This window comes from Lonchura striata, chromosome 1A, assembly GCF_050655825.1.
Source record: "Lonchura striata isolate lonStrDom1 chromosome 1A, ASM5065582v1, whole genome shotgun sequence".
Taxonomy (NCBI): Eukaryota; Metazoa; Chordata; class Aves; order Passeriformes; family Estrildidae; genus Lonchura; species Lonchura striata.
In genome coordinates, this window is record NC_140741.1 from 10,876,026 (window position 1) to 10,897,495 (window position 21,470).

General features: G+C 38.9%; 1 protein-coding gene across 2 annotated transcripts in view; it reads right to left on the reverse strand.

Annotated features, from left to right (window-relative positions):
* Window positions 1–33: 33 nt before the first annotated feature.
* The window catches only part of PDE3A (phosphodiesterase 3A), a 235,569-nt gene continuing 214,132 nt past the window's right edge, over window positions 34–21,470 (reverse strand). For both annotated transcript variants that reach the window (XM_085569555.1, XM_077783258.2), the window contains exons 11-16: window positions 20,838–20,951; window positions 19,253–19,452; window positions 17,390–17,593; window positions 15,458–15,613; window positions 11,873–12,113; window positions 34–8,712 (exon numbers count right to left, since the gene is read on the reverse strand). In XM_085569555.1, coding sequence (XP_085425681.1) covers window positions 8,465–8,712; window positions 11,873–12,113; window positions 15,458–15,613; window positions 17,390–17,593; window positions 19,253–19,452; window positions 20,838–20,951 — 1,163 coding nt within the window. In that variant the 3' untranslated portion in view covers window positions 34–8,464. The remainder of the gene's footprint in view (window positions 8,713–11,872; window positions 12,114–15,457; window positions 15,614–17,389; window positions 17,594–19,252; window positions 19,453–20,837; window positions 20,952–21,470) is intronic.

The window sequence follows — 21,470 nt, forward strand, 5'->3', positions numbered from 1 at the left end:
TTTGTTCAGTATAGGAAAAAGAAACACAGCCAACGGGATACCACAGAATTATATTTATGTTGTACATTTGTCTTCACATTGCAACATCCACATTGTTCATTTTGTGACAAGTATTTCTAATAATTTTGAATACATATTTACTGTATAATACATTTTACCAAGAGGCACTTCCAGTAATTCTGGCAAAAAGGAGCTTCATTATAGTGTCTAACTTACAAAACAGTAAAAATAAATAATGTTTATCTAAAAGATTTTTTTTCCTGTACAGAATCTATTTTGTACAAAACATTTACCAGCCATTAACTAAATCACTTAACAAATACTTGTGAAGAGAATATATTAAGTATTGCTACATGTATTGAGTGCAAGATACTAGTGAAAGGAAAAGAATTATTCTGTTTATTAAAATCACCTAAAAATACAAGGCCTTGTTCCTGAAGTGTTTAGAAAGGAGAAGCTTGGTTACAACAATATTGACAATATATAAATATAAATTAACGTATGTAGTACTTAGTGAAAAGAACACTGTGTTAAAAACTGGTGTGTACAAATCCTAAACAAGATGGCACTTTTCTGCATTGCCACTTTGGCTGGCAGTTATTTTTTAAAATATTGCTTGAAAAGAATTATAAAGGTACACAAAACCCTTTTTCAAATAGAGCCGTATAAAATTACACTCCCCCCGTTTTTTTTCTCACCTTTTGAAGTGAAAAAAAATCAAGGAGGGATTAAATTTGTAGTACATGAGTGATTTGTGGAAACTTGCTACTGTAGCTGAGTCTGAATAAGCATCATTAAATAATTTTGCCCCAAGGTCCCAGACCAGGAGTCAATTCTCACAGAAAAGGATGTAAAATGACCAAATTTCTCAGTGTTCCCTGAAGTAAAAAAAAAAAAAAAAAAAAAAAAAAATTGTCTGGCCTGTTGTCAATTTTAAAATAAAAAATTCGTATAATTTTGCCCTCAAATCTGGTCCTTCAATTATATTGGCACACCAAAGATTTTAATTTATAAAGGGTTGTAATCTTGCTAGGTTAATTTCTTGATTACTTTACCAAAATGGGATTTTTAATTTTTTCAATCACATCTTCTATGTGATATACATAATTGCATATCGTTACCCAGACAGGCCAAACTGTATTGGAAAAGAATTACTTTTGGAAGGTATTTCTTCCACAACTGGAGGCAAAGGTGAAAATATGTGGTTTTGTTGGAAAATATCCTAGATGTTCTTCTATCAAAAGCACTAAAAAGGAAAAAAAAACTGCCACCCATCAGTGAAAATGTTAACAAACGTAACCCACAGTATGAATCACGGCTTTTTTAAAAGTGAACTTAAATTACTTTCCATCATGCAAACATCTGATATTGATTGTTCAAGAGAAGAAGACTTAACTTTAGAAAAGTAATGATCAAAAGTACGCTGACATGGTTGAACTATTAAAGATATCATCAACATCACAGAGCAGTAATTAACATCGTGTTTGATCTTTTGGGACACCACCTGCAGTACTGTATCAAGGTTTACAAACACCTACAAATGAACATTTTGCATTCAAATACAGGTTTTCGTTGTGTTTCAGGATCAGGCAGGAATTTTGAGATGGAAAATCAGCTTTAACAGACTTTAGCAGCCTTTCTACCTAGAGCAGTATGTACAAACATGGCAAACCCCTCACTGTTTTCCCTCTGAGCACATCACAGAGCTTTTTTATTTTTTATTCTTTTTTAAGAAAGCCTTGGGTGAAAATGACTAGGGTCAGAGGAGAAAAATTAAAAGCACCACCAAAATCTCCCAAACCCCTTAAATAAATACTTAGGAGCAAAGAGCAGTTGCTAATTCACATCAATTGTTTATAAGCGTTTGCTGTGGTGGAGGAAGACAGTGTTGAAAACTGAGCTATTATTTGATCTGATTTCCATGGTTTTGCCTCAGGACAAGAGAAGTCAGCCATAAAACGACACATGGCTTGCAGCTGTGGCAAAGTCCTGTATACCTGCCCTTATGCTTCCACAAAGAAAACAGGAATATTTGGGTTTTCCCAGCTAATTCACTGCTCTTTTCACACCTGCAGGTTTCAGTGGTGCTCCCCAGAGCACAGAGACTCCCTATGGCATCCAGGGCAGAACAATTCTCCTCTGCTGCCCCATTCCCACATCTCAGACATACTGCACACACAGCTTTGGAATCAAGAAACCACTGGCACAGACTGGCGACCTGAAAAGCTCAAATGAAATATTAGTTTTTTTTTTTTTTTTTCCCTCCTCTTGCACCAAGCAAAGCTTTCCTTGACAAGAGGAATTAAACAACTTCAGTCAAAAATTATTTTTTACTACACCCTTCAGCTTGACAGACCACACCCAAGGCCAGCTGGCTTTACCTGAACTCACCAGCAGTTTCACAGGAGCAAAGCACCCAGGGGAATGTCTGAGTGTGTTTGAATGCTTATCACACACCTCGGTGACACTGGCAGGGTTTCAGACTGCACAATGCTTACTGTTTCACTTTTATCAGAGAAGTGTTGTTAACTAGCTCGAGCTCTTGCCTTTTGTCACTGTGAAGATGGAACTCTCCAGAAATACACCAGCACTGTTCTGCCCCCAGGCTCCGGAGGAGCTCAGGTAGGTGCTCACCTCAGGTGACATCTGCATCTTGCTGAGGTGGGGAGATGCATTTTTCATCAAAAAAAACACCTGCCTGTCAGGAAAATCCCACTAATGGCTTCTGAATAAATCATAATTAGGTTGTAAATGGAGAATAATTCTCACACTGCTCCCTCCAACACTGGGAATCAATATCTACAACAGCAGGAGCTAAACCCTGCTTTGAATTTACCTGCAGAGAAATGTTGTTTTGCTAAAAGAAATTGATTAAATTCAAAGAAAGATCTATCACATTAAATTGCTCTCAAAAGTACTGGTGCTATTTTGGTCTAAATCAAAGTTTAACTTCAATAATCAGTAATATTGCAAGCTCTTCCAATGTTTTTTAAGACAGCTGTCACCTAATTTCTATTATTCTTTCATCTGTTCCAAATCACTTAACATGCATTGTTCTTCAAGATCCCTGGACGTTCTTACTTGTTGATTCACTGAAAAACAGGAAAAAAAGAAGACTCTCCTGCTTTAATTAATGGGAATAATTATCTTCTCTTTAACACTGCTATCATTTTGACTAATATTGCAACATCAAACATAAATTAATTTCCCAGATACCCTATTCTTTTGAAAGAAAAGGAAAAGAAATTTTGTTTTATAAAATCTATTTGATAATGGACTATGATTTCCCTTCCTCCTTCCCACAAAATGCAGGTTTCACTTCCTTCCTGCCTGTGTACAACCCCATCAACTCGAGGACCCATTACCCCAGCTCTGAGCTGCCAGCTGAGGAATTCCCAAGTTCTAGTGCCAACGTCCAGGGCTGAGGCTGGGCAGAGCAGGCAGCCCTTAGTGCCTGCAGAGAGGTGTATCCTCCACTCTGGCAATGTGCTTCTGTCTAATCTTCTACCCATGAGGCCCTGGGATGCTCAGCAACTTCTCATCCTTAAACTGAACCCTTCCTTCCTCCCATGAGATGCTGGAACATCTCAGCTGTGGGAGGACTTGCATGGACTTTGCACGAGTACTTCATTAACAACCAGCACCAACCACAAAGCTGGTGCTGCATTAGACTCATGGCTAAGCTCTCAAAAATGCTTAGGGTTCATTTTGAAAGCTGACCAAATCCTCTAGGATTCCAAGTCCAGCTAGGCTCAGGTTGTGACAGAAATTTAGAATTTTTAAAGGAAACAAATGAACTTTATGTCCAGCATGGAATGCAGAGAATGGGACTTGGGAGGGAAATTTGCTTAGATGCCAAATGGTACCTTTAAAAGCATCTATTTGAACCTCTGTAGCCTTAATTTTCTTCCAGATTCAGACCACCAGGATCTTAAGAAATTCTGACAGTGGTACACTAATGGTAAAGACCTAAATCCATCTTTAGGCAGATGATGATGCAAAGAGAAGTTCACATGTGATGTTGAATAAAAACTGATAAAAACTAGCCTTGAATTATTAACAAAAGCCTTCTCAAATTACATCTTCCCTGGGAACCATTTCCTGCCATAATATGACCACGTTTGCTATGAGAACCAGCACCCTGCATGATGTCATGGGGAGGGCTTTGGGGACACAGCTCTGTGTAAAAGATTTCATTCACAGATGGAGGCCATCCAAAATCCTGCCAAAAGCATAGTAAAATCCCTTTTCCATAGATTGTTGCAACTCACTTCTGATGCACAGCTTGCAACATCTCATCAAACACCATCTTCCTACTGGAGGGAGTAGATGATTTTCAGAGACAAGTGTCAAACTGCTCTGCACATTAGCTAAAAACAAACCAAGATTTTAGAATTAGAGCATAAATATAGAGCATAGTAAACTATGGCCTTTTGAAAATTTGAAACTATTTTAGACACAGCGTTTTTAGTTTCTTTAGAAGCTAATGTCTTACACTCCCCCTAAAAGAAAATGTAATTAAATTGTTTGGGGCTTTCACACTTCTCTACTTCCATGTGTTTCCTCTGCAACGCAAGTGTAAGGAGAAAAGTTATATTCCATGGTAAACACTATTAGTTATCAACAAAAGTGCCAATATAGGGACAAAAGTGTTTACATGTGATTGCTATCTGACACACAGAGTCCTTTTGTCCACTGCACTGGGAGCTGCAAGGACTGCAAAAGTATTTCAGGGAAACTTCTAGACTAGAAGGGAACAGGATCAGACACCAAGTGCCATTAAAGTGGGGAAAACAAAACATCCAAATGGAAAAAAAATAATCTAGTCTTTCTCCCCTTGTTTTTAAAGAACAGAAAACTGAAGTACTTTAGGTTTGACACTGCAAAACACTGTTTAAAATGGGGGTTGCTTTCTTTAGTGTCTACCACACTGCATTACATATGGTATGCACCAGAAATATATATCAACATTGTAAACATCCCAACTAAAACAAGAGGATTCTGCTGATTGAACACAATTAATTTTACTTTATTTGTTTTTTCTTCCTAAAATATTTCTTAGGCTGTGAATTATTTGGTGCTTGCAACACCAAAGGACTACACAAAGTGGAAAACCTTCTGCTTCCAAAAGGCTGATGTAACTGCAGGTGAAAAGTTTTGCCTCCTTTGGACTGGAAAATATTATAAAGCCCTCTAAACTACCTGCTTCATTATCTATGAACCCCAAAGCACACACACAAAAAAAGAAGTTTTTCACATTCTTGACATAAAATCTCTCTGGTAATTTCTTTTGTGTTATATCTAAGCCAACCTGGAGATCTCCTGATCATTGCCTGCCAAACAGGTACTTCAAAGACTGAGAATCAGATTCATAAGGAGGGACCACCTGCAGAAATTGGATTACTAACTATTTGAAGTGGGAAGAAAAGTCACCTCTTACCAAGCTGAGCACTCACAGCCACTTCAGTTTCTTCACTGGAATTTCTTTCTAGTTTGAATAAAAACAACAATCATTCTCATTTGAAGTCCGTCAGCAATTTCTTCACCATAAAGGTCCAGTTCAATGACTGTTCCCATAAACAGGCTGGGGTAGCAATGGTGTATCAATTTCTAACAGCTGCCTTGGCAATGCAGAAAAACAAATTAGAAGCTGACACTAATTTTACTTAATGGCAATCAAAAAGGATGACTAGAAAAATATAATGCTTTCATTTCAGCACATTTTTAGATAACTTTTCTTAGTTACTCTTAGTTTTTCTCAACCCTTATGTGTGCCATTTTAGAGGCATATTTGAAACTCTGCTTACAGGATTTTGCTTCATTCTTGAATGCTTTTTCATAATTTTACCAACTGGGTACCCACTAACACTTGCTGCAATAGAATTTCTTTCCTCTTTCAGCAAAATCAATATAAACCCCAATATTAAAATCCAATTGCAGTGATTATGCACTGAAAATTGAGAAAGAAGTGCTTGGAGATGTGACATTTTAAAGCATCTCTGTAAATGTAATTTTTAAATTATAGAATGAGGCATAATAAAACCTTCTCATACCAAAAGGTATGCATACCAAGAAAAGCCCAAATAAAATGATCAGAGTGACTGAAGAGATATGAAAACAATGCAAGCTGGAATTGGTGGAGACTTGTTAAGATCTTGGAGACATCTTTTTTCTTTTGAATGAATTCTGCTGTGTCCTTTCCCTTTAAAATAGCAGTGTGATTTGGATCATTGCATTCCTGATTTCACTGGAAAACATTTCCTAAATATTCCTGCTAATTAGAACATTCAGAACCTGGCCAGTCACTCTGCTGGAAAGGCAAATATATTTTCTACTGGCAAGAGGAGCACAGGACAATATCAGGAAAATGCAATCAGCAAAAACCCCAAATCCTCTTCTGAGCAAAACCTCATTCTGACAGAAATGCAAAGCAAGAGGGAGCTCTGAAGTGATAACACACCTGTGATTGGCTTTTATAGAGAATGTTTTCCAACATTGTGGGGAGATGTCAACAGGTTGATGAAATGTGGTGAATGTGTAACAATAGCAAAAAGTGATGGGTGCAATGTCAGAAATTCAACACAGAAAGGACTTTTACAAACTCTGCCTTTCACAAGGAATCTTATTCTTACAAGCAAACCTCTTCATGGTAATGGGCTGCAGAATCAAAGTAGAAAAAGCATACATAATTGAAGGAGTTCTGAGAGATACTGAAGTTTATATATATAACTTTCTGTGGGAACAATTCTCTAAGTTGTGGGGTATTGTTTGGTGCTGCCAGTCCCCAAGAGCATTAATATTTTAAAGCCTTGATCCTGTAGACCCCTGGCTTCCCAGAAGGGTCCATACAGATTACTCAAGACTTTGTGGGGTTTGGAAATGGCTACACTGTATAAAAATGTTTTTGTATTTATTTTTTAAAAAATTATCTTTACAAAACAACTTTTCCCTTTTTTTCTTTTTCTTTTTTTTTTTTTTCTTAAAGATATCATTATCTACAGGAACCCATAAAAATTTTTCCATATTTACATCTAGATTGCTAATAATTGACAAATATATTGTGAAATAAAATATTGAAAGTGAATATCCAACCTTTTAAATAGACATTTGGCTCACAGCATAAACAACAGAGAAAACAAATGAACAGAACAACAACAAAAAAGATCTGCTGTTCTTACAGGCCCGATCTTTTTCTTTCGGTTAAAAAAAATAAAAAAAAGAAGAAAGAAGGAAAAATATATTGGTGGGATCAAACATGCTGCTCCTAAGCAGAATGCCAGCAACAAACTGCTCCCATGCAGCACCTCACACTGAAAAGCCAGGTGAGCAGATCCTGGGACACCGAGTGCCCAGCCCACGCAGGACTGTCCCCTGCAGCTCCTGAGGCATCCTTTGCCTTCTTCTGGGGAATGCCCTGGCCCTCACACTCCTTTCCTTTGTCTCCCAGCAGTTTAGCTTTGTACTCAAATGACACATTTGGCCACCCAGAGGCAGGGGTGAGGGCAGAAGAGGACGGTGTGCCCCCACGTTCTCCTGCCCAAACACACGCGCGGCCCTGCACCGCCGCTCACCTTGCACAGGTACAGGCAGGGCCAGCCTCCTCCAGGGGCACGGATTGCTGTGCCATGCATTCCCCCTTTGCAAACAGCCCTCCTGGCACATCCCCTTTGCCAGCAGTCCAGGGGCTGCCGAGGAGGAGGAGGAAGAGGTGATGCCAGCACAGCTGGGTAGGGAACAGAGCAGCGCCTGGGCTGCTGCTGGATGGAGGCTGCCCGCAGCTGGAGTGCAACTGGGAGTGGAGGGCTATGGGAAAGCAAAGCTCCCCAAAATTGTTCCCTTGCAGGCACGAATTCTTTACAATTCTGGCCTTCTGTTTGTTGTGGTGTGCTGGGACGTGTGCTACAGCTAGTGTGGTAAGAACTCAGACCATGCTGTATTTCATCACATCCACTCACACTTGCAAACACCCCCTCACTCACACATATGTGTTGGCAGGATATATCAGCATTCATATAAAGCTTTGGAACTTTTATCCCTCAGCATTAAGAGCAAAAAGCTACTTAACTGGTACCTTACTGTTAACTGCAAATGTGCTTCAGAAGCAGCATTTGCTCAGATAACTTTCTCCTGTAAATATCACAGTGACCATAATATATCATTAAATGTATTTTGCTGAAGTGTGCAGCCAATAACCCTGGCTATATATATATATATATTTATATAATTCCACCCACCCCCAAATCTCTTCAAAGAAAGTCTGTAAAGCCGGTGTTGCAGTGTGAAAGCTTCCTTGAGCATAGGAGTTTAAACAATGTACCTCACCATAAAAAGGAAAGAGAAACAAATTAAACAGCTGTAGGTGCATTATCCCATACTTCTACAGTGTTGTGTCTAAATGCTGTGCTGGCTTGAGAAAGAGTCTGTGCACGAGTCAATCTGTCTTAAAATACTGCTGTAAATATTGTCATTGGTTTGGTTCTACAGTTGTGTTCTCCTCTTCATCCTTCTTGGACTTCCCTTTCTCCTCCTCCTCCTCCCTGATGGCCTGGATTTGTTCTGAAGATTGGTGCAGTGGGGATTGCTCTGTACCTTGCTTCTCTGACCCGGCTAACCTCTCCTCATCCTCAATCACTTTCTGCCACATCTTGTGGTTCTGAAGCAGGTGCTGAGTGATCTGGCAGTAGATTTTCCTCCTCTTGAACTTCTTCTTTCCTGTAAAACACCATGTGACATTAGCGTACTGGTTTCTACTGGAGAAGGAAAAGCAACTGAAGGCACCGGAAGCAGACAGAGTGTGCTATGACAGATTTTTAAACCCCAACATTTGAACAGTGTTAAAATTCAGGAAGCTGTGCCTCTCCAGATTCTGGGGAAAGCAAACTGGTTTCCTGCACAGTTTTATCCCCAGCTTCATTGTATCCCAAGGCTGCATGTTGTGCCTGACTCAGTTGCTTACAGAGCTATCTAGCCTTTGAGTGATTATGCATAAAACACATTGCTGAGCTGTTTCTGCTCATTTTACATCAAGTTCTTAAAGACTCTGATCATCACACTTTCAATTCTGTGCACTGTGCTTGTCCTTGGAAAAAAAAATCCTGATTTTTGTTTTCCTATGTTGCATTTTCAAAGTCACCCATCACTCCACCATCGTGGTGGAGATGACCTTAAAGCTTAAGCACAACATTGCTCTGGCACCAGCCTGAGCACTAAAGAAGCACTCATACAGCCAAATACTATCACAGAGAACTTGCTTCTCTTCGGTTTTGAAGCATCAGGGCCCTGCTCTCAGCCTATAAAGTGGTTTTGTCCCTGGTGGTTCTCACGGCTCCTGACACAGCTGACACTACAAGTGTTTTGCTGTCTGAAGGGTGTTTTTTCCCTGTCAATATACCCTGTCCAACACAGATTCTTAACTCCTTAGCAATACAAAGTTTGAAAAATTTTTCTGGTCATTAGCAGTGACAATGGCCATGACAGAACTGAAATAATAACCCCTCCAAAGACAACTGCTGATTTCTCTTTAAAGAAGGTGACGTAGAGGAATATTTTGCACCAAATAAATTTGCGTGGATTAGTATTTGCAGGTTGCCTAAAGTATGTCTGTGTCAGGATCCAAAATGTTTAGCTCTTGAAGCTTTTGAACTGGAAACAAAGAGCTTTTCACTGAGCACAGACCAAATCCAATTCAATCCTTCATTAGAAAACCCTTGGTTCCCTGTAGGAAACCTTCAGGTTTAGCACTAATAAGAAGCCCCTAAGCTGCCAATGCTACAGCAGGACATTCTCTCCTGGGTTTCCCAGGCGACCCCACATCTTGCTGCTCTCTGCAGACACTTGCTGTGGTGTTCAAATGTGTCTGAATCACTAAAGACTGAGTCTGTTTACTTCTTATACTTGCATAAGACTTTCAGGGAAAGTACGCGCTCCTGTATAGTAAAAAAAAAATTATTTAAAGCTACTTCAAGGTTATAGCCTTAAATTGATCTCAACTGTTTCCGTGAATTATCAGGACCTAGATGAAGTGTTTTCTGCCACAATTATATTTCTATCTGCCTCAAAGGCGTTGTCATCAAAACATCTTTATCAACATGTATACCAGTCTTAATGTCTGTGCATCTGATATCTCAGCCTTTTATTGTTTCATTGAATATTTGAATATTTCAAAACTTCTGATACATTAATTTTTAAAGCTTTGAAAACCACAGTTTTCAAACCATAGTAAAAACACCAGGTCTAGTACTATTAAGGTACTAGAACAGGGTAAAAAAGAAAACAGAAGACCACTAAAATCAGTCTGTTTGCAATGTGAAAAAGGTTAATAATGATCAGTGCTTTTAACCTGAAAACAGCATTATTTGACTCCACTAATGCTGATACATAAGATAAGTGAATAGAGATACTAAATGAAAGGGAACCAAGGATTTCAGAGTAAGGTTACAGACATCATGGATATATGAGAACATAATTCATATTTTTTTGTTAACACAGCAGTATCAGTTTCAGGCTTTGGGTTAATCACCAGTTCCATACATTTCCTCCTAGCAGGCATTTCCATAAAGGCCAATCTGCCACAAACATGTGGCTCTGCCTGTTACAGAACTGATAGATCATAAGGAGATCATAAGGATCAGATTAACCCTTGTGTGTTACATTATTTGATGTTTACCATTCTCTACAAGACTTTTTTGTGCATGTGAACGTGCCAAACCTAAAATATGTGCAAGAGTGTGTGTGTGTGTGTGTGTGTGTGAAAAATAGCAATTACTTCTAAAATACAAACTGTTTACCTCTGAATCTTACTAGAGATAAAAGGTTAATTCTGCACATCAAGAGACATAAATTTTAGTTCCACATCCATAAGTGACTTACTGCACTCATCAAATCTTTGTCAGCTTTCCCAACAGAAAACAGGGGTGATACCCAGGCAGGGCATGAAAGAACATATGTGGGAAAGAACAGAAAAAGTGAGGCTGTTGAGTGAAAAAGTATTGGTATTTCGTGAGTGCACTTTTGACTGCTGTTTCCTAAAACTTCTGGATACAGGGGACAGAGAGAAAGATAACTCAGAGGAGGGAAATAAAGGAACAGTAGTAGAAAATTCAGAGGGAGAAAGAACCTAAAAGAAAGAAAAAGGTAATGCAAGATTAAAATGATAAAACAAAGAGGTCTACACCTGCAGTGTTTTCTCTTAAAAATCACTTCCACAAGTGGCTAAAATCTCCTTTCAAGGTAAAAAATTTTCAACTCAATACAGCAAATATTGTCAGTGTTGCCTTTCTAGAGGAGAGGCAGAAGAATATGAGCTTTGGTTACTGGTTAGCCAAGTGATGCAGCTCCCAGCACACAACACAGCAATGCTCAGTGCCAATTCTCTTTCGACTCTTCTCCATGTTACCTTGAAGAGATTTGCAGTAAAATGATTTCATCATTAAAAACTCCTTTACTGCATCAGCATTTCAGATCCTCATTCTATTATTCTTGTTTGTCATGTTAACTCATGGAAATGCTGAGTGTTTTCCTTGAAAAATCTTCTCCCAAACATCCCTTTTTCAACTGAAATTCCTACAGTCTTATCAACACCAGTCCTGAAAGAGTCTAGAAAGCCCTCATGTACAGGCGATCTACCACCAGAAACCCCAACTAAGGCAGAAATAAGTGGTAGATATGAACCACACTTATTGTGCTGAAACCATGGAGCATCTCCATTCACAATGTAAGTGGCTACAGCCTCGCCAAGGACACCAAAGGACATCAAGGACTCACTGTCACTCTGGAGGAGGCCCATGCTGAACCTGGCCAACTCACAGCCTCTCTCTGCTTAGTCACAACACAGAACTTGATTTGATGGAAAATGGAAGTGTCAACCACTTACTGGATTCGGCATTTTCACAAGTTTCCATTTCTGCTGTTTCCTCCTCTTCTTGCTCATCAGTGTCTCCTGACTCGTCACTCTCTTCTATCCATTTTCCTGGCATCAGCCCTGCTGAATCATAGGAGTTACAGAGTGGTCCCACGATGTGAGTGATGAAGGATTCCTGGAGGTGTGCCAGCTGGGGAGCAGAGCGGTCCATGAAAGGGCTGATGGGCAGGCCCAGGCTGGCCTCTTCATCACCCTGGAGAGGAAAAAACAGCCGTAATTTCTCTGAGCTAAATGAAACAAAACCATGCCACAAAAAGGAGTAAAGCATATCCAGCCAATTAAAAATGCTGAAAGGACAACATCTAAATGCCAGCCTGGCTCTTAGATCATTGTCACAGTGCCATTGTGTCAGATGGGCACAGTTACAGCTCTTTGCTCGTAGGAGCTGACACAAACCCACTAGCAATAACCTGAATTTAACAAGGTAGAATTTAACAATGATCCTGCAGAACTATGCCCCTAGCCCTGAACTTTGCACTGTGTGAAAACTTGAAAATTGTTATTTCATTTCTTTGTGATTGCTAGTTCACAACAACCTTGTTTACAGGGAATAAGACAACTTCTACAAGACAGGGCTGTCTCACCAGACTAGTTTTGTTATTGATTTCATCCTAATTAAAAGTAACCTGGAGATGTTCTTTTGGCTTTGGGTCATAAATATTTGTTTCCTGTGACTATTAGAATGATCTCAATTAAAGCAATATATGACATTCATTTGCTCAAAACCAGTAAATCTTTCCTATGAAGCTTTCTCAGGGGAGAGAGGGAAGCATAAGATGAGATTTTTTTTTCCTCTCTTCTCATGATGTAAAATAAAGTAAAACTTCACTGCAGAGCCAAATCTGATATACTCAATTCCTGATCACAGTAAAGCTTCTGGTGATATCAGTGAGCTTTCAGCTGAGCAGACATGACAGGACCAGATGCCATCTCCCTCCCAAAGAATATCCAGCCTCCCTAATCAAGCCTGATATGTAATTGAACACTGTAATACAGTACAGAGTTCTATATTATGGGATATATGTTAGAATTTGGAGATGTATTTTCAGTTTTCATTATGTTTGCTTATATTTATCTCCTCATAATGTAATTTTTTTCAAAAGTAATGGTCTTCACAGCTGACCAACACCCTGCCTGTATCTGTATTTGCTGAAGGCCAAAAAATGAGAGCTAAATTTTGGAGTCTGTACAGCAAATATCTCATTTCCTTGTGTTTTGTTTGCTAGTTTTATAATAATCAACCCTGAAATGTTATGTGCAATCATTAAAAAACAAAATATTTGTGTTGATAAAACACTGAAAAATGCCATACATTCTTGAAATAGCAAGCAAATTAAGAAGAGGTGACAGCTTGCTTTTCTTTACAGAAACATATCTGAGATGTCCTAGCTGTGAACTGGGAGAAATGTTAACTGTTGAAGTGTTTACAAATTTTTTTTATTGTTCTGTTAAAACATGATTTATTATGTGAAACATTTTGCAGTGTGTTTTTTTTTTATTCTAATATGTCTATTCTGTCTTCAAATAATTATGCTGGACATGTTAAGAGAAGAAAACATCCTGCAACAATATGACACAGGATTTTGAAACAACACATTTTTAATAAGCAGTTTTTATTTTTATGGGAGTGAAATTCTTGAAAGGAATTGGTGTTTATTGGAACAAAGATATTTAATGATTTTCACTGCATAGGCTGACTTCACATATGTGTGCTTTTTGATAATACTTCCAGGGAAATACAAACTTCCCATAAAATTCTCTTTTTTAGAAATGAGAATATGAATACTTTTCCAGTCACAGAAAAAATCTAATGCTCAAAAGCATGGTAAGCATGGTTTGATACACCTCTTGTAGCATATTACATTAAAGAAAAACAGCTTTTAATAGAGACAAAAGAAACTGAGAATCTAACTTATCCTCCTTAATGCTAAAAGCAAGCCCAAGAAAGAGAATGTTCTCTTATCTGGATCCCATTTCTGAATGATGGAAAATAACACAGGTTCATACTGTGGAACAGATAACACAATCTCTTCCCACATGTGTATCCTCACAAGCCTGATTCACTCTCCAAGGCTTTGCTGAGATGAATATATTGGGTCTGATATAACTTTTATTGGAAAAAAGCAAAGCCATATTCTACATCTGATGAACTGCTTCTGTCTGCATGCACTAGACATCCACATAAGCTATGATCATCACTAGAACTGTCAAGTACAGTTTGTTGGAAGAGTTCTAATGAAGGAGAAAAGCATTCCCTGAAAGAAAATTTGGGGCATGAAGGTTGTTTTGGGACATCCTCTCTTTGTTTAAGAAAAAAAATGAAAACAAAGATGGAACTAGCTATATTCATACTATAGGTACGGTTCATTTTACTTCCTTTTTTTCTTGGGAGATTTGAAAGAAACGAAGAAGCTTCAAGTCAATGCCTGAATTATGTCCCTTTCCCTGTCTCTTTACATACTCCAGAAGGTAGCAGCAAATCCTGGTTGGATATTTTTTCCCCAATCTGTGAGTGCAGTAAATTTAAGGGAAGCTGAAAAAGCTTTAGAAGTGATTAGTTTGCGAGTCCAAATTACTGCAGAGCCTGCCTGAGAAGCCTGTGGGTTGTTTTGTTCAGTGATTTAGCCTGCTTGCTTCTGGAAAAGAAAGGATGTGGAATTTAATCTGACCAGAACATTCAAAATGTTCCCACTCAAGAAACAGGAACTGTGTAGGAACAGCCCTGATCCTTGCACTCAGCAGGACTAAATAGGTTAAAATAAGAAAATTAGGTTCAATTAAGGGCTCCCTTACACCTAGAAAGAGAGGAACAGTGCCTGGCTGCATTCTCAGGGCTTTCTAAACCCATCTGTGCCTGTCCTCCTTACTTGTGCCACCAGCATGGCCCTGCATAATTAATGCAGTTGTACTGACCAACCTCTGAGAGCTGCAAGGGCTGTCTTAAAATTGAAATATGGGTCAGGGAGCAGCTGTGGTTGGCCTGTGATGAACTGAAAGTCAGTGCTGCAGTCCTGCTCAGCACATAAAGCTTCTGGAACAGAGGTGTGATCTGCAGAGAAGCTGAAACAATCCTACTGCTCTTTTTAGACCATATGAACAATGGTGTTGTGTCCACGTTTGGAGACTACATGTCAATAAAAGTGTGAGACTGTAGAGGAGAACCATAAGAACTAGCTGATGTCCTGAAAGAACACAGAAGGAGGATTAAAACCTGGTTTGTGCTAAAGAAGAGAGAAATGACAGACATGATGACTGACAACTGGGAAAAAAAAAAAAAGAAAGGAACACTTGTTCACCATGCCAGTGCTTGTCCACAGAGCCAGCCTTGAACAGTTCAGCCTGCAGAAACACCATCACCAGAAGTTTCTGAGGACATGCCAGAAACTTCAGTGAAAAAAGGACTTTCACTGCTCCAGGAAAAAAATGGATTAATGTGTCTCTAGCCATCCTCTTTGCCTCTATCTCTGTGATTCTTCAGTGGCCACCAGCACTGTCATGCTCCAGAACACCAGGCAGGCAGCTTTGGAATGCCTTTACCTGTTCATAAAACTCATTGACGATGCCTTCTGTCCACTGCAGGTGCAAGTCCTTGCATTTGGCAGGCCCGTTGATGTCGGCCAGTTTGATGCACATCTGACAAACCAGCAAGCGGTCGTTCTCGTTGGTCCAGTCAATTCCAACATCATCGTTCACCTGGGAGGCAGGGAAAGGGAAACCAAGATGGTCATCCCAGGCTAAAGAGGAAGATCTGACCTGGGGTATTGCACAAGATATTTAGCTATTTCACAAAATCACTAGCATAAGCAGGTAAGCTAACCCCAGGCTGGAATTATCAGTATGGAAAGGGAAAAATAAGTGAAGACCAAGGAACACTGTGATGAATAATGAGAAGTCAATCTCATTATTATATATTCTATATATAGTGTATATATATATATATATATATACTACATATAATGAATAATAATATATTCTATAAAGAATATATATTATATATACTATATAGAACATTCAATATATATAATATATATAATTAACATAACATAATAGAATACATAATATATAAATAATATAATATACAATATATAATATATATAATATATATATAACATACTATAACATAATACATAATATAATACATAATATAATATATTATTATATATTAGAAGTGCACATGATGCACCTGTTCGAAAGCATTTACTAGGAAAACAAACAAATGCAATCTTTCCATGACATTTTTCAAGAAGTTGATACCTACTGATGCATAAATACAAATTACTGTAAAATATCATGATGGCTTGATTGCAGCATGAAGATGTGTGTAATAAGCTTATTTCCCTGTTTGATCTAAGCATGGCTGAAACTATTTCCTCTCTTTTTCCTTTTCTCTATTTTTTCCATACCTCTCACAAGAAAAAGTGATACATACTGTCAGCTGCGCTAAAATAAAAGCAGAAAGGTTAAAGTTGGAGGGGACATGACTAGCAGGAGTGCAGAATGAGCTCAGAATTTTATGGATCTACAGATCAGTTCTCTTTCTACCTGGACCACATCTAGGGCCTTTCTCCACAACTTCTTAAAGCCTGACAAAGAGAGATGTTACAGGGAAATGGAAAACAAAACCAATCATACGCGTGGAGGCTTCAAATTGTCAGCATACAGATCCATCCTAAGTAATACCACATGGATAAAAAACATTTTATCCATGCCACCAAAACAGCTAGGAGGTCCTAGATACGAAACACACTGTTTTTGGGGGTTTCTCACAAGGAACAAGAAAGCAGTACCAGCTCCAAAGGCAGGTATCTAGTTAACAGGCCAAAAGCTTTGATGGGTGATGGAGTTTATTAAAATATCTTAATAGGAGGTGATTTCCAATAAGTTAGGTTGAAATGTAAACAGTTTTTAAGAATGGTTTCTCAGGGTTGTGATTTTATGGCTCACTGAATGGAGCATGCAGGAAAGAGGTTTAGTGACCTTTCTCTGGAAAGAGAAAGGAAAGGAAGACCATACTTTTACTGCATTTGAAAACAGAATGTCAAAACTGCTCTGATTTCTGCTTTCATAATTCAACAGTATGACTAAATCAGTAAAAATTCACTTAAAGTAGCCATTATGGAAACTGGGTAATAACAGCTTTGATTTTTCCCCTGAGTGCTTTTCTAATAGGTCTTAAGTGGAGATGAACAAGAAAGCAATCTTGAAAAGTAGAATGTAAAAAACAGTTTGTGGAATTTTTAGCCTTAAACTACTTTCTGGAAAAAAAAAAAGTAAATATGTGCCACTGTGTTTCACTGTGTCACTAACTTTAAATGAGTAAAAACCCAATAGAAAGTTCAGATTATTATTCAACATTTTACAGCAGCCAAAAGGACATTCAGAGGAAATAGAAACTCTCTTTTGTTGGATGCTACAACCAAGGACCACAATATTTTCTGCCTGTCCCCCAGAAACCCAAACTGATCTCACCTTGGCGTTGAACTTGGCAACGAAATCAAAGTGCTTCTTCAGGTCAGTAGCCAGAATGGCCTCGATGACGAGGAAGCGGAAATGCTTGAACTCCACGTGGTCCAGGTTGACCAGGAAGTTGTACTCTGGCCTGGACATGAAGAGGTTCCAGGCAGCAGCAGCATGGTGGTTCTCCAGCACGGAGCGGTCGTTGTACAGCACCGCCTGCGGAAGCAACGTGGGGCAGCTGAGGAACATCTTGGCAAAACCGTCTTAGCAAAATCATCTCAGCAAAACCATCTCGAGAAAACCATCTTGGCAAAATTATCCTGGCAAAAATCATCCTGGCAAATCCATCTCAGCAAAAATCATCCTGACAAAACCATCTTGGCAAAACTATCTCAGCAAAACCATCTACCCAAAATCATCTACGCAAAACCGTCTTGGAAAAATCATCCTGACAAAACCATCTTGGCAAAAATCATCCTAGCAAAACCATCTACACAAAACCATCTACACAAAACTGTCTTGGCAAAACCATCACAGCAATGGATCATCCTGTTTCGGGCCATAGGTTGATGGCTAATATAACAGAGGTGTGTGCTTCCCTGATGGCCAGAATGAACTTCACTTAATGAACTATTGCTCTTTGGTCATTGCACCAGGCAGTTGTGTCCATGTAGGACTGATTCCAAACACAGAAACAGTTTGCAGAAATTGCAGTTTGCAACCTGAAAACGTGTACTCAGCCTGACAGATATCTCAGGGCTAAAAATCAAAATGGGTCAAATCTTTACCAAAATAAGATACTGAACTCTCGTAGTGATGGTAATTCCATTCAGAAAATAACAACAACAACAAAATTCCTATTAATTTATTTTCAAACTAGAGTCAGTACATAAAGGCTAATCTTCTAACTTCCGTTTCTGTTTTTTACAAGCACAGAGCTATAGCACTTGTTTCTTAAAATTAGATTTAAAAGATAGCACCTGTCTTCTCCCAATCTAGATACCTGGCCAGAGTATCAAAGCTTTTGATCACAGAAATACATTGCAAGGGTGAGAAGCATTTCTATCCATTCATAGACAAAAAGTGACACCAGAGCAAGTTCAGGCAACTTGCTCTTGGTGACAGAGGAAGTTTGGTTGTAAGCTAGGGAGTAAATCTAGAATTTCTGCATCCCTACTTGATCTGCCATCATTAGGATGCATTTTTTTAAATTTCCTTATCAATAGAAATATTTTTCAGCACAGTGTGCTGAAGCCAGGCAGGTTAGCTATGTAAAACAAGGCAAGATGACCTCATAATTAAGCCAATAAAGAGTCACTCTGAATTGCTGAATTCAACTCTCAGGAGTGGCAGCAACTTGTGTGTAACCTTAGGCAAGCCTCAATTCTACATTTATAACACTGAGATTATTTTCCCCTTCCTGCCTCCAAACACTTTATTAAAAAGACTGAAACTGCTCATATTCTATAGAAGCAACAGAAAATGTGTTATGACCACGCATTATAAATTTGCAAAGCATACTCAACTACACAAATGGGATGTTTTATTTTATTGCATCTTTCTGTGCATTACTTGGTAGAATAATTCTTCCATTCTTCCACAGTTACAGGTCCTCTATCAGTCAGCAGAGCTTTACCTTCTTCACTAACACAGTTTATCAGTACCTTTCTCAGCAGCTCTGCTAACTGAGGGGGTGTAAGAAGACTCCTTCCAGCAATCCCCAAGTGAAGTGATTATTTCTGTCACTTTGACAAAGCTGTTTCAAAATATTTGGCAGACTTTGTGCTTAATGGAAGCCACAGGCACCACTAGCAAGGAAAAGCTGTCATCGAGACCTTCCAAACTGTACGGCAACACTGCCTGAGATTTATTTACCTGAGGAGCACTCGTTGCTACCAAGAAGGCATTGGTCCTTCCTGGGTGATCATAATCATGCATGGCTGCAGCTACATAAAGAGCCATCAGCTCCAGGGCAGGGATGTTGCCAGCCAGGCATCCGTAGCTGTCATCTGTAGGTGTGTATGTCTTTGAAAAGACATATCCCATATGGCCATGAGTGATTCCACTGTCAGAATCTGAGTAGATATAAAGAAATGAAAACAGTGAAAAATCCAGTGACACTTTTTTAGTGACCTACTGTAAGAGAAGAAATAAAGCAGGAAGAGAAGGAGCAAATTCACAGTAAGAATAAATGCAGCCTGACATCAGTGCTTGCTGTGCCTATGATCCAGTACAATAAGGCAAACAATTGGAAAGGAACAAATACTGATCCCACCTGGGGATCTTCCATCCCTCCAGCAAAGCCTATTCTCCAACTATGTAAGTTAAAGCAGTAAGACATGGATTCACATCCATGCTGGAGTTTTGTGGGGAAACTTGATCTTACCAGTCCTTTCTCTAATCTTTTTCATCATGTAGACAAGTCCGTGAGACACTAATAGTCCTTAAAGCAATAGACTAGAATTTAATAATTTAAAATTACAGTGTGTGTTTTCCAATACAAATGCCTAGACTTTGTATCTTTACTGAAAATACTCTTATCATCCCTTTTTTGAAGCATCTTAAGCATACCTAACAGAGACAGATACTGAGATGCTTTGCTAATTTAATCTGAACGACTTTGAATGGATCTTGCATGCAGCTGAACAATGTCTTTCAAATAACAAACATCAAAAAGCCCCAGAGCTCAACCCCTTTCATTCCACCTCATCTACAAATCCACTGTAACACCTTGCTAATAAAAGTTTCCAGGAATAAAACCATTTAACACCACACACAAAAAAAAAACAAGAAAAAAAAAAAAAAGAAAAAAGCATAAATGGAACAAACTCCTGCTTTTCCATGAACTCTCTGAGCACTCCCACAAAACACAGATAGGTCCCTCTAGTTGCCGCAGCTGAACACTGATAAATTAATATAAAAATGCAAGAACAGCTTCCTGTAATGAGCAATCATAAAACAGAAGAGTGGTCTTGTAAAGCAATTGCCAGATGGCAACAAGTCTTTTTATTTGGAGATAGTGAGGAAAAGCAAAGAACATTTCATGAGAGCCAAGCAGTAGCAAGTACACAGCACTGCCTGCATGCCCCAGAAATTGTAGAATAAGGATTTAAGGCTACACTGCCTTTGGTACAGCACTGCAAAGCACTAATAATACAGTTTTCCTAGGAAAAAACCTTTTGCAAAAATCAAATGGTAAGAAACATCTGTCACTAAAAGTGACCACAAAGGCTTGCATTTACAGATCATTAAATGTTAAGTATTAGGTTTCAGAGGAACAATTTAGTTCCCTTCAAAGTTACACAAACACACCTGAACAACTTTCAACATCCATTGTCCTACTGAACTTGAACACCATGTTACACACTGCAAAAAAATTCTGCATACAATCCCCAACTTGTTGCCTTTCTGACAGCAAATTTCATGAGAGAAACTTTAGGATGACAGCACTTAAATATACCTGAGTCACTTGCTGAGCCGTGGTCATTGATCACAGTTGGGAGTCCAGGGATGGGCTGGGTTGTGAGGTACCACACGGCGTGTAGAACATCAGTGGCATGGATTCGGTTGTGATCTGTGATGGGAAGAAAACCATCCAGCTATAAAACATCAGGAGATTTCTGAGAGAAGGCTATCAGCACCATCTAGTGGGTACCGTGTGGCAGGCAGTCTAGCAGAGACAAAACCAATATTATATCACGAGCATCAGACCTGGTTTTACCTTTTTCACAGAAATAAAAAGAAGGAAGATAACTTCATCTTGTATTAGAAAGAGATTCTTCTTTAGTAAAACAAAAAAACACTTAAGAAAAAAACAAGGAAATATAGTCTAGGTTCACAAAAATCCCAGAGACTCTATGAATAGTTAAATGTTTCAAATAGAAAGGAATGGCTTCAGCAGAAGAGGCTGTGGGACTTCCACCTCTAACCTCCTCAAGCTGTGATCTGCTGCTTTAGATTCCTGGCCCAGTTCAAACACAGGGAAAGGATCAAAACTGGGTCTCTCACTTCCCCAGAACAAACTCAAAACCACCTGGCTGAAGGCATTGTGAGGTAGCTTTCCTTAAATCCCTCCCAATGTAGCTGCTCCAAT